The 17,064-nt window shown below is 39.7% G+C and overlaps 2 protein-coding genes across 3 annotated transcripts in view; one reads left to right on the forward strand and one right to left on the reverse strand.

Annotated features, from left to right (window-relative positions):
• Positions 1-1,273, reverse strand: part of DIMT1 (DIM1 rRNA methyltransferase and ribosome maturation factor) — a 62,131-nt gene extending 60,858 nt beyond the window's left edge. The window contains exon 1 of one of the 2 annotated variants that reach the window (XM_062612290.1): positions 1,255-1,273. The gene's annotated coding sequence lies outside the window, so the exon portion shown is untranslated. The remainder of the gene's footprint in view (positions 1-1,254) is intronic. The other variant, XM_062612289.1, reaches the window with a different exon arrangement.
• Positions 1-17,064, forward strand: part of IPO11 (importin 11) — a 99,187-nt gene that overhangs the window by 51,316 nt on the left and 30,807 nt on the right. Inside the window, exons 26-28 of the mRNA XM_062612291.1 lie at positions 6,586-6,681; positions 8,218-8,331; positions 10,122-10,243. Coding sequence (XP_062468275.1) covers positions 6,586-6,681; positions 8,218-8,331; positions 10,122-10,243 — 332 coding nt within the window. The remainder of the gene's footprint in view (positions 1-6,585; positions 6,682-8,217; positions 8,332-10,121; positions 10,244-17,064) is intronic.

Consider the following 17,064-nt stretch of genomic DNA (forward strand, 5'->3'; position numbering starts at 1 on the left):
CATTCTATGTGTATTACTAAAACCTGTTTAGGTGATTCTATGATTAAATAAGCACCTAATGATCAAGATTCAAATTTTTTTCTTGCATTTCTGTATGACCACTAGAACCTTATAGGTCTAGAGCCAAGCTTTTCCAGTCTGTACTGAATGTTGGATATATGTGCTCTCTATCACATTCTTCTGTGTAGAGTTCATGCATTTGTACTGTGACATTTTGTTCAGTCTTTGCTTTTAGTGTAAGTTGCTGTTGTAGTGGCAACGACTGCTTAAATAGAGCTGATAGGTTTTTCAGAGTACTAAAAAAAAAATTCCCACACAAACTTCAAGTGGCATTATGAAAGATATTATTCTCACGGCCTCTTTTCCGCTCCATATGGTTACAAGGGGAAAGCCCAAACAGCTGTGCAAAAGAAAGCCTGAAGGACATGGGGTAAAAAAATTACTTGAGGGAGCAGCTCATGGTGGGGGAAAAAAAAAAGAAAAGACTGAGAAGTGAAGGGTGAAGAATGTAAAAACTGTGAACCAGAGCAGGGTACTGAGAGTAGCACATCTTGGAGCACTTGTGATTCTTTGATCACCTGCAGAGAGATGGCGGAACCTAAGCAATGTGTTAACCATAAAAACTGGTCAGAGAAACTAAGACTCAGTGTGGAGTTCTAGAAAGCAGCACTCCTCATTGCAGCACCAGGCACATATGCAAATTGTTTTGCAGAGGTGAGCGCACCTAATAGTTGCCAGCAGCAGCTATGTATTTAGCATACTCATGCATATTTACCATGTTTCCATGAACTAATTTATAATGTTTGCATTCTAATTACACATGTGCTTTATGCTGAGGGGGTCTCTGGTGATCGCTGATACTCTTCCTCTCTGTCTTTACTGAATGATCTTGGTGCTTGCGCACGCTCAGAAGGTCCTATTGCTGAGTTAGCAGCTGATTTGTCCTTGCTTCTGTTTTGTTCCAGTCTTGTTCCACACTGAGTTCCACTCTGCTACCTTGAAGTCTGGCATCCTTGGTCTTATTTACTGTCTCCTTAGTTGTTATCAGTCCTGTGATGTTCCTTCCCCTGTTAGCCGAACATTCCTTTCTCTCTATATATTAGTAGGTTAGAAATGTTTGGTCTGTTCTGTTAAAGGCACATACGCTGTTGTTAGTTTAAAATTTAAGCCTACATTTCCCCCCTTTGAGACTTCTAGGATGTACATATATCCTCTAAGTCTCATTCTATACCCTTTAGCCATATTTGATTCTAACACACCGCTGTGGCCAGCAACTACAAAATTGAATCACGATACATGAAGGGATGCAGACACAAATTCTTACTATAATGATCACAAACAAGTTTACCAATATTCAATTTGGTAGCCAAGAAGTAAGTCCATGCCATAATTCTTCAAACCCCAGTTGATATCATCTCTAACAGCCTGATGTAAGATCTTTGCTTCCAGATTTCTACTAGATCTGTGTGTATTCTGCCACTCTGGTCTATGTATGTGCCGAGAGCCCTATGTTCTGCAGCGTTACCTGGGCTAGGCTAGATACCTCAATCAGTAATCCTTGTATAGCATCCGGGAGTACAACACCCAGCAGACATTTTCCAGTCCACCCTGGGGAAAAGTCTGTTCTAGCAGTAGTATTACACAACCAATACCACCCTTTCCCTTCTGGAGCATTCCAATAGCCAGTCTGGGTCCCTTAATCTGGAGTTGCGTTGTCCAGCTACAGTTTAGGTAATGTCCTACTAAGATATTACCAGAGCTAAGTTTTACCCAGTGCCAGCAGGTATTATCTAAAATCCTGTTTCCCCTGCAAAGACATACCACCAGGAGGAGAAGACAGTTGGTAAGGCTGCCCATGCATCAGTTCATATGGACCCACCTGATTCCTTCCTGGCTGTGTTTGTTTCTTTGACAAAGCAATTGGTAGGGCTTGTAACCAAGTTAAAGAAGTTTCTTGACATATTTTAATTGTAACTTGAGTGTCTGATTCATACATTCCACTTCCCCACTAGCCTGAGGTCTGTATAGGGTATGCAAATCCCACTTGATTCCCAAACACTCTCCACCTTTCTAACTACTTATGCAACAAAGTGCAGACCTCTAGCAGAGGACAAGCCTGCTGGTACACCATACCAGGGTATTATTTAATTTCAGTTTACTACTTCATGAGCCATATTTTTGCAACAAGGGAAAGCCTCCAGCTAACCAGAAACGGTAATCTATTAGTACATATATATATATATATATATATATATATATACATACCTGAGCTCCTTATGCTGTGGCAGTTCTGTTAAATCCACTTGCCAATAGTCTCCTGGATAATTGCCTTTGTTGTTCCAAGTGGGTGGGGTGTCTCTTAGCGTGGTAAAAAATGTTCACACTCTTCGTAACACTTTTATAATTCCAGACATTTGCATACTCAGAATTTGGAGCTTTAAAATTTCAGTCGGTGATTCTGTTCCCCCATGAGTTGCCTGGTGGTTTTCCTCTCATGAGCAGCTGGGCAGTTATTACTTGTTTAGTGTAACCCACGATCCTTCATCATTCTTCTTGGCTAATTTCTCATTCTTTGTTTGATAACTTGGAATTTCATTATCCAAGCACTGATACTTATGAGGCAATATTAATAAAAGGTCCCCACCCACAGTTTCTTTGACTGCTTTCTTGGCAATGTGATTGCCATTATTCACTGGAGTGTTATCAAATTGATATGCCCTAAAGCAAACTTTGACTTTCTGACAATTCCAGAACTCTCAGTAGCTCTGTCAGCTAGCTTGATTCCTGTGCTGACGTGCTGGGGAGGATGCAGGGCTTCAGCCTCTATTATCTTAGGTTTGATTACAACAGTGTATCCTACTTTCCGATTTCCATTTTCATAGAGCTGCTACCATCCACAAACAGTTTGTAGTCTGCATCCTTCAGGGGTGTATCTTGCAGGTCAGTATGACTGGAATACACCTGCTCAATAGTCTGTAAACTGTTGTGAGTCAGCATTTCTGCTTCTACATTGGTTGTCAAAACCACTGCTGGGTTCAAAAGATTAGTTAATTTCAGTTCTGTGTCCTCTTGTTCTGGAAGCACAGTCTGATATTTTAACAGCCTGCTTGGGTAAAGCCAATTGACTGTTTTTCTGTTCCAGAATGTTTGTTAGCATGTCAAGTACAAATGTTAGCATGTCAAATACAAATACAGTCTGTTTTTGTCCCAACGTATTCAATAAAATTTTGTATTACAGGCTCTAGTCCTTTTCTTGCTTTCAGTTTTATAGGATATTGTTTCTGTCTTAAGTGGTCTGATGTTTAGTTTCAGATGAATAGTTACCGGTTCTGCATTTTGTGATCATCCCAGTGCTCCAGCAGAGCAGCCCATGCTAGTGGGGTGTATTCTCCACTTCCTCTGGTACATCCGGCTCAGTGGCTGGTTTCTGTAACACAAGAACACGGGCCTCCACAGCCTTTCCATTAGGAACATACATCTGAATTTTCTTTCTTTAAACCTAATCTATGCATGTAATTTCATCAGTATATCTCTGTCCAATAACAGCACAGGGAACTCAGGCATGTAAAGAAATTGATGGGTCAAAATCTGTTTGCCAATTTTAAAATTTAGAGGTTGGAAGAAAGTCCAGGTTCCTGTCCATCCTGTGGCACCAGCGACTGAAGTGGTTTGTTTGCTTAATTGCCCTTTACAAGTATTTATAACAGAATAAGTAGCTTCTGTTTATACAAGAAATCATATCATTCCCAATCTAACTGTAACTAGGGGTTCTGCTGGGGAGGGTTTTGAGTCTCCCCCCAGTTCTCCTCAGCCCTCATCTAAGGTAATAATTTTCTCTGCCTGTGCTGCCATTCCACTAAATCTCTGGTGTTTATTTTTATTCTGACAGAATTCTCTCTTCTAGTGCATCCCGTGGAGTCTGTTAACAAACCTTTCATGTAATCCTTCTTTCCTCTCCTCCCGGGCCACTCCCCCCTTTCCTGGTTTCTTATGTGATAGCCGGAGCCAACAGTTTTCCTCCCTTTTTTTTTTTCTTAACGCTAAGCATTCCAGTTTTACTCAGGAGCTTATCTTATGCCCCCCACATATATAATAACTGATTTGTAGTTGAAATCTAGCACACTATAACCCCCAATACACAAGATTGTATTATATTAATAATCACATTAATACATATATTAATAATCAGGGACTCAAACTCCTTCCCACCACCATTTGAACTATTTCAGGGAACTTGCACCAGGGCAGTGGTGGTCCAATTGCTGTATGTCTCTTGGGCCACATTCATTATTTTTGCCAAATCATATTGGTCCTTTCCTCCTTCCACCGATTCAGGATCAGTATTATGATATTTATGCATCACCTCTTTTAATCTTTCCACAAATCCAGAAGGCAATTAATTTATATCTTGCCTTACTTCGTATAGCTTAGATGAGTTCAGCTGCCTTGGGAATGCATTCTTAGTACCAAATAAAATCCACCTCTGATATTGTTTCAAAGCCTGCCTGTCCTAGTCTCTATTAGGGTCTTAGTTAGGATCGGTGGTAGGTACATGATTCAGCAGATACAGTTCACTGTACCTGCCAATGTGCCTGCCATTATTTGTTGCTCTACTGCAATCCAAGTGTTACAAATAATCATATTCCCGCCAATACTCTCAAAAGCACAATACATAATTGCCACCTACTTGTTTCCAAATATTCTAATCTATAATGGTAAAGAAACCATCATTGCCCACAGCTTGTCTTAAAGGCACAATCACAGTTTCCCCTTGTTTTCCACTAGATTGCCCTGCTGTAGGGCAAAATCCTTCAGTCTCCCTCTAACATCTCATTTTCCATTGCCTGTGCCTGTTCGTGAGCTCGATTCTCATTGTCAGCACCTTCAGGCCCCAGGGGGGGTTGCTATCAAATCCAAATCCTCCTCTGCATTCCTCAAATGTTTAGTGCATAACTGTGCTGCACAGAGAGCAGCCACATTTAAGCAGATTTTGCTATCTTTCTCCAAAGACAATACTAACAGGTCCTGGAATGCAAAATTAAAACTACAATCCTTTTACCATTCCATGTGATTTCTCAACATGAAAAACATTTCCACATAAGCTACTTCATCCCACTTTCCTTCTCATCTCAAGAATAACATCACTGGTAACAAAGTGTTATAATTAATCGTGCTGTTCACAGGCCACTTTTTCTCAAAATCCAGTTTGTACAACGACCACCACTGATTACAGTATTTTACCAAAGTCTCCCGAGTAACCAAACCACCCAGGGAACCACCACTTTGTTCCAGGGTCTCCCAAGTGACCAAGCCACCTGGGAGTTCACCAGTTTGTTTCCAGAGTGTGGAAAATGCAACCCAGCAGGGACCTTTTCAGGAGTCCCACTTTGGAGGCAGTGGTACCCTTGATGCTGACCTTTGCCCAGATACCAGAGTGCAGACAATGAGAACCAGAAACAGACTACCCTTACCCACTGTGCAGGTCTCTTTCTCATAACGGACCAAAAAGAATGCCTTTTAAAAGAAATAAAATCAGGAGTCTTACCGAGGTCCCGAGTCGGTCCAGGGAGCTGTGGTTCCTTTCAGGGAAACTCCCCCAGTGCTGGTGTGAAGGTCCCAGAGATTCCCCAGATCCATGGGAAACAGGGCAGAGGGTCCCATAAAAGTCAGTCAGAGAACTCTCTAAGACTCAGTATGGAGTTTAGAAAGTCGCGCTTTTCATTGCAGTGCTGGGCACGCAAGCAAATCGTTTTGCAGAGGTGAGCGCACCTGATACTTGCCAGCAGCAGCTATGTATTTAGCATACTCATGTGTATTTACAGTGTTTTCAGGAACTAATTATAATAGTTGCATTCTAATTACACATGCGCTTTATGCTGTGGGGGGTCTCTGGTGGTCACTGATACTCTTCCTCTCCATCTTTACTGAATGACCTCGGTGCTTGTGCACGCTCAAAAGGTCCTATTGCTGAGTTAGCAGCTGATTTGTCCTTGCTTCTGTTCTGTTCCAGTCTCGTTCCACACTGAGTTCCACTCTGCTATCTTGAAGTCTGGCATCCTTGGTCTTATTTACAATCTCCTTAATTGTTATCAGTCCTGTGATGTTCCTTCCCCTGTTAGCCGAACATTCCTTTCTCTCTATATATTAGTTAGAAACGTTTGGTCTGTTCTACTCTGTTAAAGGTACATACGCTGTTGTTAGTTTAAAATTTTAGTCTACAAATGGTGACAGAGCAAAGACATGGAAATAAGCCTTAAACTCTCTGCCGGTCCACCTCATTGATAAGGCTTTTCCTGGAGCCTTATCAAGATCCTGCCTTCCAGCCCACCTCATTAGTTTTGCCAGGGCCAGAAGGAGTCTGATGACAAGGTGCTTGGCTAGGTGGGTTTCACTTGGCATGTCATTTTTGATCAGGTCCATTATGCATATCAGGTTTGCGGAGTACCTCACTAAATAGTTTCAGCTATTAAAAGGTCAGTGTCCTACCAGGACTTTAAATATAGATGAGTATATGTAGTTTAAAAATTTTGGTTGAAGATTTTTAAATGTACTTTATTAATTGTCTAATTTGCTTTTGTTCTTAAGGTTGTGGAAAATGTCCTAAAAGTAAACCCTGTTTTGGGTCCTCAAATGTTTCAGCCCCTTCTCCCATCAATATTCAGGGGCATTATAGATGGGGAGGTAAGAGTTACTCTAACTACACTCTACTTTTCCTTTTGAACAGGCAAGTACCCTCAGTATTCTGACCCAGTTCTTTCATATTGGTGTTGCATTTTCTCTTGCTTTAAGAGCGTCTGATAGTTTTCTCACAACTATTTTAGAAGACAGTAAAAGTAACATAGTGGTGCAAGAGTTAAAGTAACATACGCATCACTTACTTTATCATCTAGTGTTTATTTTAAGAAAATAACACAAATTTTATTCTGCCATTCCATCACTGTTAACATTGATAAGGTGCTGTGACTTAGATCCTTTGTACATGTTGGAGTTTTCTGCTGAGATATTTCAAAGATACTTACACTACTCCTTTTTAAGTGTGCCTACACCAGAGAAAAAGTGGACAAGGAGAAAACTGATTTGACCTTTTCTAGCTGATATATGAAGAGCTGAAGGATATGAAAATACTTTATGTAAGATAGGGGCTTTAAGATTTTGCTTAGTTAGATGTCTTCTTATTTTTCTCTTTCCACTCAACAGATTTCCATGTTTGATAAAAAGGAGTAAAATCCAATATGCTTTAACTGTGTTGAAGCAGGAGAGAAAAAAATAATTAGCAGGATCAGTGGTTGGAATTCTCTACGTTTTTGAATTTTTTGATCAAAACAAGACTTTCAGAAAATTTGGCTCCCAATATTATTGAGTTAAATGAAATGCTTCCAAGATTAAGTCAAGTAATACTACTCAACAATGTACTTTTTGCTGTACAGAACACAAAAACCACAGTTTTTGAACTTGTTTGCAGTTTAAGACGACACAAAACTACATAGCGGATTATTAAAATGTCTTCTGATTGAAAACTGTAACAAATTAATTGCTCTCTATTAAAAAAGGTACTAAACTGAATTAACATTTTCAGATAAATGTTGGGATTTGTTTTTCAAGTAGGCAGTTCTTCAAAATACTTAGTTATGTTGTTAGATGCCAAATTTAATACACAGAAATCTGTGGCTTCTTTTAAAATTAAATGTAATAACAAAAAGATAATAAACTAATCAGCTATTAGTGTATCCAGTTAATTTTGAAACACTTGCAAATTAGTGGCTGGCAAATGTTCCTCTCAGTTCCTCTTGTTCCTTTCAGTGAAATACGTAACAACAGTTTCAGAAATACTAAGTGCTTGCTAATGTTACTAAATTGTAAGTAACACTTTAGCAAAAATCAACTTTGAAGGTAATCTTTTAACAGTACAATATACTGTTTATTCCTTCAGACGCAGGTTTTTAAATTTAAAATAAAATCACCTTGCAAGATGTCCTGGCTCCTCGGGGAAGTCAGATTTTGAGATTGCTATAGTGTCCCCATTGTAACAATCAAGAAACTTGGGCAGTGGTTGCTTGCTCAGTCTTATGTTCTTAGAGGCTTTTAAATTACAACTTGTCATTTCAAAATTAATAAATGCATGCAAGTATTTTCCATGTGTTTCTGCTCTGTATGTTAAGTATTTTTCTCTTAATCATACTAAGCCCCTCCCTTTGTTTTGGTTCACTTTTCTTTCAGAGATACCCTGTGGTGATGTCTACTTACCTGGGGATCATGGGCAGAGTTCTACTACAAAATGCAAGGTTTTTTTCATTACTTCTGAGCGAGATGGCACATGAATTGGGTCAGGAGGTAAGGATGTTTGTCTTGGTATTTTGATTTAATTACATGCTAGTCTTGCATTCCTTTGACCTGAAAGAACTTTTTCCTCTGTTTGCCATGTTTGTTCTCCCCAGGTCATTCCCTTGAACGCCCTTTAACAAGTTTTATAATTTCCCATGATTACCTTAAGTCATCTCACTATAAGTTTTATCTAACCTCTAAATTATCTTCCTGTTGCATCCCACAATAAGTAATATAAACACAGTGAATTTTTAGTAGTTTTCTTTAAGTACAATGCAGTTTTCAAAGAGGTAAAGACAAGCCTGTTTTCTGTTTGTCACCAGTGAAAGTGAAACGCTTTGCATGTATTAAGCGGTTACGAGAAATCTGTTTAAGTCATACACTATTCTGTATCAGTGCTTTGTCGATTGATTAAATGGATTTCTAACAACAGCTAGGTTACAGTTAGAATCATAGAATAGTTAGGGTTGGAAAGGACCTTAAGATTATCTAGTTCCAACACTCCTGGCATGGGCAGGGACACCTCACACTAAACCATGTCACCGAAGGCTCTGTCCAGGCTGGCTTTGAACACCGCCAGGGGTGGAGCATTCGCAGCTTCCTTGGGCAACCCATTCCAGTGCCTCAGCACCCTTACAGTAGAATCATCGAATCATAGAACAGTTAGGGTTGGAAAAGACCTTAAGATCCTCTAGTTCAAACCCCCCTGCCATGGGCAGGGACACCTCTCACTAAACCATATCACCCAAGGCCTCCTCCAACCTGGTTATGAACACCGCCAGGGATGGAACATTCACAACCTCCCTGGGCAACCTGTTCCAGTGCCTCACCACCCTAACAGGAAAGAACTTCTTCCTTATATCCAGTCTAAACTTCCCCTGTTTAAGTTTTAACTCATTACCCCTTGTCTTATGACTACAGTCTCTAATGAATAGTCCCTCTCCAGCATCCCTATGGGCCCCCTTCAGATACTGGAAGGCTGCTATGAGGTCTCCACGCAGCCTTCTCTTCTCCAGGCTGAACAGCCCCAACTTCCTCAGCCTGTCTTCATACAGGAGGTGCTCCAGTCCCCTGATCATCCTTGTGGCCCTTCTCTGGACTTGTTCCAGCAGTTCCATGTCCTTTTCTTGTTGAGGACACCAGAACTACAGATGATGTCTCACAAGAGCAGAGCAGAGGGGCAGGATCACTTCCTTCAACCTGCTGGTCACGCTCCTTTTGATGCAGCCCAGGATATGGTTGGCTTTCTAGGCTGCAAGCACACACTGAAGCCAGCTCATGTTCATTTTCTCATCAACCAACACCCCCAAGTCCTTCTCCTCAGGGCTGCTCTGAACCTCTTTTCTGCCCAACCTGTAGCTGTGCCTGGGATTGCTCCAACCCTGGTGTAGGACCTTGCACTTGTCATGGTTAAACTTCATAAGGTTGGCATCAGCCCACCCCCCAAGTGTGTTAGGGCCCCTCTGGATGGCATTCCTTCCCTTCAGTGTATCAACCGAAGCACACAGCTTGGTGTCATCGGCAAACTTGCTGAGGGCGCACTCAATCCCACTGTCCATGTCAGTGACAAAGACGTTGAACAACATCTAATGATGAGGGGGGGTTCAAGGCCTGGAAACAGTGTCAGAGAAAACTTAAAAAATACTTGTTGTTTGCTGCTTCTGTCAGGTACGCATAACTGCATGGTATCTATCCAAGACTGAATAATATGTTCAGTTGGTAGAGAAATTACAAATAATTATTTTCTACGTATGTTGAAGTACTCATAAATTAAAAGAAAGTCCTGTTTCCCATTGCAGTCGGATCAGATTCTTGGTAACATGATTGAAATGTGGGTTGATCGGATGGATAACATCACTCAGCCAGAAAGAAGGAAACTTTCTGCTTTGGCACTGCTTTCACTTCTGCCATCGTTGAATACGTAAGTAAATGTACATTGCCTTAAATAAGTATGGTTCAAAGGTCCTTAATATGTTTTTTGAGGTATTTCACAACTCTCCATATAAGCATTACAGTATTTTTATTGCCTTTTTTTGTTGTTGTTGTTGGGGTTTTTTGTTTGTTTGTTTGTTTTTTTTTGTTTGCCAGGACTAACTTTAAAAGGGCAGAATTTTCATGCTGCATTATATTAACTTCTTATATAGCTTCATAGCAATATAGTAACCTTTCTTATATTTCATAGAAAATGGCATTTTCTGTGACAAAGTGAGGAAACAACACTACATATTTTATTGTCCGTTCTCATATTGAATTACCTGCTTCTGTCATTTGTGATAAAGGAGTTGCTTTGGTTGGCTTGTTATATTTTGCTGTCCTTTCCAGAGCACAGTGTTTGTTCAGTTTTCTTTCCTGTTGCGGGTAGATCTGAACTTTCATCGCGGTTTTCCTGTTTATGACGTTGAATGGAAGAATTGCTGTGAAAGACTGTGAAACACTTTTTACTTTGTAGATACTGATAGCAAGCAGCTTTCACTACTGTGTTTTCCTTAGCCACCATCATTGCTGAATAGACGTGCAGAATGAAAGTTTTTAATGACAGTGCTGAAATGTGTGACACTGACTTCTACACTGTCACTGCTGGAGTTCTTCTGTAACACATGGTTAGGTGAGAGTTCAGATAATATTTATCTCCAGATTATTTTTGTCTGTTTGAAAGTCAGGAAGGCAAGACTTCATGAGTTCACATTTAGCCTGCCGGATTTCCTGAAAAGTCTTAAGTATTGTCTAATGGGATTTTACATGTTGCTCACAAATCCTAAATCTAAGTTAATATATGTAAAATTGTAGAATGCGTAAGTCACTACCTAAAAAATCAGCGAACTCTTACATGTAAAACTTCAAGGCTTCATTGCTTTTAATGTGTACAGACGCTTTTCATTTTTGTCCCAGATCATCAGGATAAACATTTAGACAAAGGTGACCTAAGCAGCTGCTTTATGAGAAAGCTTTTGCTTTTTTTTCAACCCCTCTAGTAAATATAACAGTACTATATCTAAGCCCATGTATACTATCTAGTATATAGCTGAAACTTAAGACACTGAACTATATGTCTGTCTTCCTGTGAAGTTTCTTTTAAGGAGAGGAAGGAAAAAAGAAAAAAACCCTTTCTTTAGGTAACTCTTATTTTGAACTTCTTTCAGCTGCTCCAAATTTCCTGCTGAAAGAGCCAATTATTTCTGGCAGTCCGTAGCATAGTAAAACCTTCTGCACATGACAGCTTTATTTTTCAGATACTCAAATGATTTAAGAAAGCCGCTTCTCAAATAAAAAGCCTCTCTGTAGTGGATATATTTATGTCAAAGCTATGAAAATTTTACTGTACAACTGATAGACTGCCAGAGCCAAACATACCTTCAGACAGAATGTGCGAAATTGGTTGTCAAGTGATTGTTCCTTCTGCTACTGAAGAATGTGAGTGAGACTGGTTTTGCCATTTCGTAGGGATTATATTACATAGGCTTGCTGCCTGTCGCATCTGAAACTTGCGTTAAAAACAAAATTTTTCAAAAGTATGCTTCTTCTGTGAGTCCATTTACAAAGTTTAAGCAAAAAATGTTTTAAAACAAATACAGTATTTGATTCGTATAAACAACATTTTCAAGAAAAGCTTAAGTAATTTTTCCTGTTTGAGTACCTCACTAACCAGGTTCCTGATTAGGTATTATTTTGGATACCCAAAGCTAGTTCAAGATTTCTTAGCTGCAGAGACAGAACACAATTTTGTTTCCCAAGCATGGCTGTGAGATGAACTCATTTGGGAAGGCCACGCTGAGGGTGGTACCAGTAGCAAGCTCAGATTTTAAAAGTTCTGCTATAGGGAAAACAGGCATCTGTGCTGTGTCTAGCACTCCCAAGGATTTTGCTTTTTTTGCCAGTTGCTTCCTCTAGCTTTTAGCTGGAGCTGTCCCAAGAGCATCAGGTTATTTCAGAGAGGAAAGAGAGGGCAAAAGTAATGGGGGGAAACATGAAGATAACAGGTATTCTTATTCCTGTCTTAGATTTGCTTTATGGATAAAATCTTGGAAAATATTAAGGAGTGACCCTTTTTTATTTATTTTCTAAACTGTATAGTATTACTTCATTACTTTTAGGTGCTTTTTTAGTTAGTGGTTGTGTTTGTGGACTTGGGACTTCCTGCATTTTCGGGGAAGGTAAAGTTTTCATCATTATTCCTTTAAAACTGGTGTGGCACAATAATTTCATATTTTAAAAATAGCTTCTTCGACAGTGTCAGGAGTGAAGGATTTTAGAGCAGATAAGACTGGAATTGCTGCAGAGCATCTGTAGTTCACAGTGATTCTAGGGCCAGTTAGTTGGACTAAGCATGTTATAAAGCGACAGTTTATTAGCCAAACTATAGGTTTCTTGTCTAGGCAGTATCGTCTAGAGAGGTGTGCAATGTGTTTAGTACCGACAGTACTACTGCACTTTATCGTGTATGTCCTTAGATCCAGCATCCTGTTTATCTTCAAACATACAGCTGCACATTGTGTTAGCGTTTAGAAGTTCATATTAAAAAAAGAACAATAACTGCTTCTTTCCTGATTAGTGTGTTGCAGGACTTTTTCACTTAGCAGCAATTTCCTGGTATTACTTTGGGATTTTACATAAGCTAAGTACTACCTAATTATCTGCATTTGCTTTCTCAGTCTGACTGCTCAATATTAGCATTTCTTATGTCTGACTGATGTATGCATCCTTACTTTCCGCATTTTGTACTCTTCCTGCCTGTTTGTCACTTATATTCACGTGCATTTTCATTCATCTGTTAAAAGCTCTTGGTACTTCATGAAGACCTTCATCTTTAAACTGATGTGTAGAACAGTATGATCCAGTAACAAGATGCAGGTAGTAAGGATATGCTTACAGAGTAATTATGTCTCCATCTCAGCTTACAAGAGAAATACGCATAGACACAAAATAACTAGAACACTCGGGATTTTTTTGGAAAACATGAAAAGGCTTGAAGTTTAGTGGAAGAGAATCGTATCTGGCTGGGATTTGAGACATGAGAGGTGACAGCAACCTGGATGAGTACATTTACGAATGTCATAATTTCCTAGTCTTCCTCAGTCCTATTCCACTTTGTCTGTGATCTTAATGGCGTCTTTGTGGACTTACAGCAACATTTAGCTTAGGTATGTATGGTACCTATCTGTAAGCAGGGGTAGCAGTTGACACCAAATTGAAAGCTAATCACTCCCCTTTTGTTAGTAAGTGTTATTAATGCAGTGCCTATTATTCTTTAATGGTAGGATGCCAAGTTTACCTTTAGTCAGTGCTTTTTAAAAGAGTAAACTAATTTTGCTGCTTGCAAATAGGTTTATTCTTGGTTGAGTTCCCAGTGCAGAGTGGTACCCCTTGCTCTAAAGTAGAGGAGACTACTGACCTTGAAATACAAAGAATTTTAACTGATCTTGTCTTTTTGGTTTTAATTTTTGCTTACACAAGTAGTATTTCCAGATGCCAGTGTTATGTTTTCCCCTTTAAGTCAAATGTGTTTGTCTGGAAGATCTATTGTGAGGGAAAGGTTAAGAGCCTAAGAGATTCTCCAGGTTGTTCTGCTCATTTCTAATCATGATATAAATGAATGTCTGCTTTTTCTCATTATGTATCATAGAATCATAGAAATCATTATTCTGTATCAGTGCTTTGTCGATTGATTAAATGGATTTCTAACAGCTAGGTTACAGTTAGAATCATAGAATAGTTAGGGTTGGAAAGGACCTTAAGATCATCTAGTTCCAACCCCCCTGCCATGGGCAGGGACACCTTACGCTAAATCATATCACCCAAGGCCTCGTCCAATCTGGTCTTGAACACTGCCAGGGGTGGAGCATTCACAACCTCCCTGGGCAACCTATTCCAGTGCCTCACGAAGGAAAGAATTTCCTTCGTCCTGCCAATTAGATAATTGGCATTCTGTGAGTTTAAGTACTTAGAGTATGCAATTATAAATCATCATTAGGTTATTACAGAAATTTTCCCTCTGTCATTTGTTAGTTTGTTAGAAATTTAATTTTCTTCTCATGAAGCTGTCTATATGTAATGTTAGGAAATGGCAAGAAAGTGCCTAATAAAATACCAGGTTGTCCTTCAGGGTAGTTATATTCTCATTTATAAAGTCAGAATTTGTTACATAATTAACTTCTATGGTGTCCTTTTTTTTACAGAGACGATACTCTAAAGCCACTTTTTTTTTTTTTTATTTTTTTTTATTCCTCTAGTCAAAGATGTGCTCACCCACACATCTAATACACTACTAGTATTGAAAGTTGCTCTTTAAATTACGAACTTGCAGTTGTCATCCATGTTTGGCCTCGGATTTGTTTAGTTCTCCTGCCAGATAACAGTGCAGTTTTAATGACAAGAGTGAAAAATCTAGCTTTGGTCTGTGTGTGAGTATCAGTCTGCATCTTTTAGAGTGTTACATACAGGACCACAGCTTCCTTATTGTATGTCACATCATAGCATTGATGAGAGGATGCGCTTTCCTTTTTCACAATCACCTGATTGTTAGTATAGTCTGGTCAGAAACAAATTACCATTCCCCCTAAGACCCATAAAGCTTGTTTACAAGGGAAAATGTACCAAGTGATGGTAAGGGGTTATGTCACTAAATGCAGCAGAACTGCTGCAGAAAACTGACTGCAGTCATAAGGAATTAATTGCTGCTGATACCTTAGGGTTTTTTTTTGTGGGCTGTATGAAGAATTTCAGAAGTCTTTCCTAAAACTCTTCTAAATACAGTCTATCCTCAAATTGAACATTTTAAGGATATAAAAACCAGCAAAAGGTGATAATGGACTAAATAGCTTTCTTCAAACCTTTTTATCTTTTTCCTTCCTAATACACAGTTTACAGTCTTGCAAATTAGTTATTGAATAAGCAGTGATTAAAGTGTAGCGTATTATTAAAAATGTATAAAAATAACAAGGTGGTAACAAACTTAAACCCAAAAAACTAAAAACCAAACCAAACGGAAAAAAAAAAAAACACAAAACCAATCAGCCAACCAAAAAAAAACCAACCCAAGAAAAATCAAAACAAAAACCCAAAGCTAATACAGATTTGTAGCTGGTTTTCCACCTGAGTTTATTCTGAGGTGTTTTGGTACACCTTCTTATCTCTCTGCCCTATACTCTCTCATATTTAAGACCGCCTGAAAGTAGCTGTCTGAAAAAGCTGAGATTTTTGGTGACTTTTCTTAACTGTGCCAGACTGTTATCATAGAACGGTTCAGGTTGGAAGCGACCTTAAAGATCATCTAGGTCCAACCTCAGGGACACCTCCTGCTAGACCAGGTTGCTCAAAGGTCCATCCAGCCTGGCTTCGAACACTGCCAGGATGAGGCATCCCAAACTTCCTTGGACAGCATGTTCCAGTGTCTCACCACCCTCATAGTGAAGACTTTCTTCCACATATCTCATCTAAATATCCTCTCTGTCACTTTAAAGCCATTTCACCTGGTCCTGTCCCTACAGGCCCTTGTAAAAAGGTCCCTCTCCAGTTTTCTTTTAAGCTCCCTTTAGGCACTGGAAGCTGCTCTAAGGTCTCCCCTGAGCCTCCTCTTCTCCAGGCTGAACAAGCCCACCTCTCAGCCTATCTGCATAGCAGAGGAGCTCCAGTCCTCAGAGAATCTTTGTGGCCTCCTCTCTACTTGCTTCAGCAGGTCCATGTCCCTCTTGTGTTGGGAGGCTCAGAGCTGAACACAGTACTGCAGGTGGGGTCTCATAAGAGCAGAGTAGAGGGGAAGAATCATCACCCTCAGTTTGTTGGTCACGCTGCTTTTGATGCAGCCCAGGACATGGTTGGTTGCTTGACTGCAGGCAGATACTGCTGGGTCATGTGGAGTTTCTTGTCAACACCCCCAAGTCCTTCCCCTCAGGGCTGCTCGCAATCCATTCTCAGCCTATACTTGTGCCTGGGATTGCCCCGACCCAGGTGTAGAACCTTGCACTTTGCTTTGTTGAACTTCATGGGGTTCCCAAGGGCTCACCTCTGCAGCCTGTCAAGGTCCCTCTGGATGGCATTCCTTCCCTCCAGCTATCAACCAAACTGCACAGCTTGGTGTCATCGGCAAACTTGCTGAGGGTGCACTCAGTCCCACTGGCTATATCCATGTCCTGTTGTGGTATAATACCAAAGTGGTTAACATGAGAATGCATGTCACTGCAAGAACTTCTGCAAAAAATAATGTTTCCTGTTCAGGCAATTTAATGAGAAATCATGGGTTTAAAGAAAACATCAGGGTTTGGTATTAATGAAATGCCTAGTGTAAAAAATGTATTTTTAAGGAAGAAATATTTTGTGTTCTATTTTGTATTCTCTGTAGTCATTTTCAGGAAATGCCCTAATTGTTTGTCTTCTCTCTTTGTAAATTTTTAGAAGCTTATCAGTTGCTAACACCAGTTGTGTGCTCATCCTGTCTCCTAAACTAGCAGGTGGTGTACTGCTGAAAACTGTACAATTGGACTTAGTTCTGAATCAATTCCTGGAAGGCGAAGTAGTTATTCTGGTTGAAAGTTGTGAAAAATACTTGGCTTGAGTTCTTTAAACCTTTTGGTTTGAATTGCATTCATACTGAGCAAATACCTTACTGATTTTCTGTTTTGATGAACAGGGTTTACTAAATATTGCAGTGAATAATAAACATTAAGCTAAAAATATAGTTATTCTCAGTGTATCACATCTGTGGATGTCATTGATGGCCAACCTTTCTTATTATTCTGTTATTGCTCA

This window comes from Pezoporus occidentalis, unplaced genomic scaffold, assembly GCF_034315485.1.
Source record: "Pezoporus occidentalis ecotype Australia unplaced genomic scaffold, CSIRO_AGI_Poc_V1 ctg16, whole genome shotgun sequence".
In the NCBI taxonomy this organism is placed as follows: domain Eukaryota; kingdom Metazoa; phylum Chordata; class Aves; order Psittaciformes; family Psittacidae; genus Pezoporus; species Pezoporus occidentalis.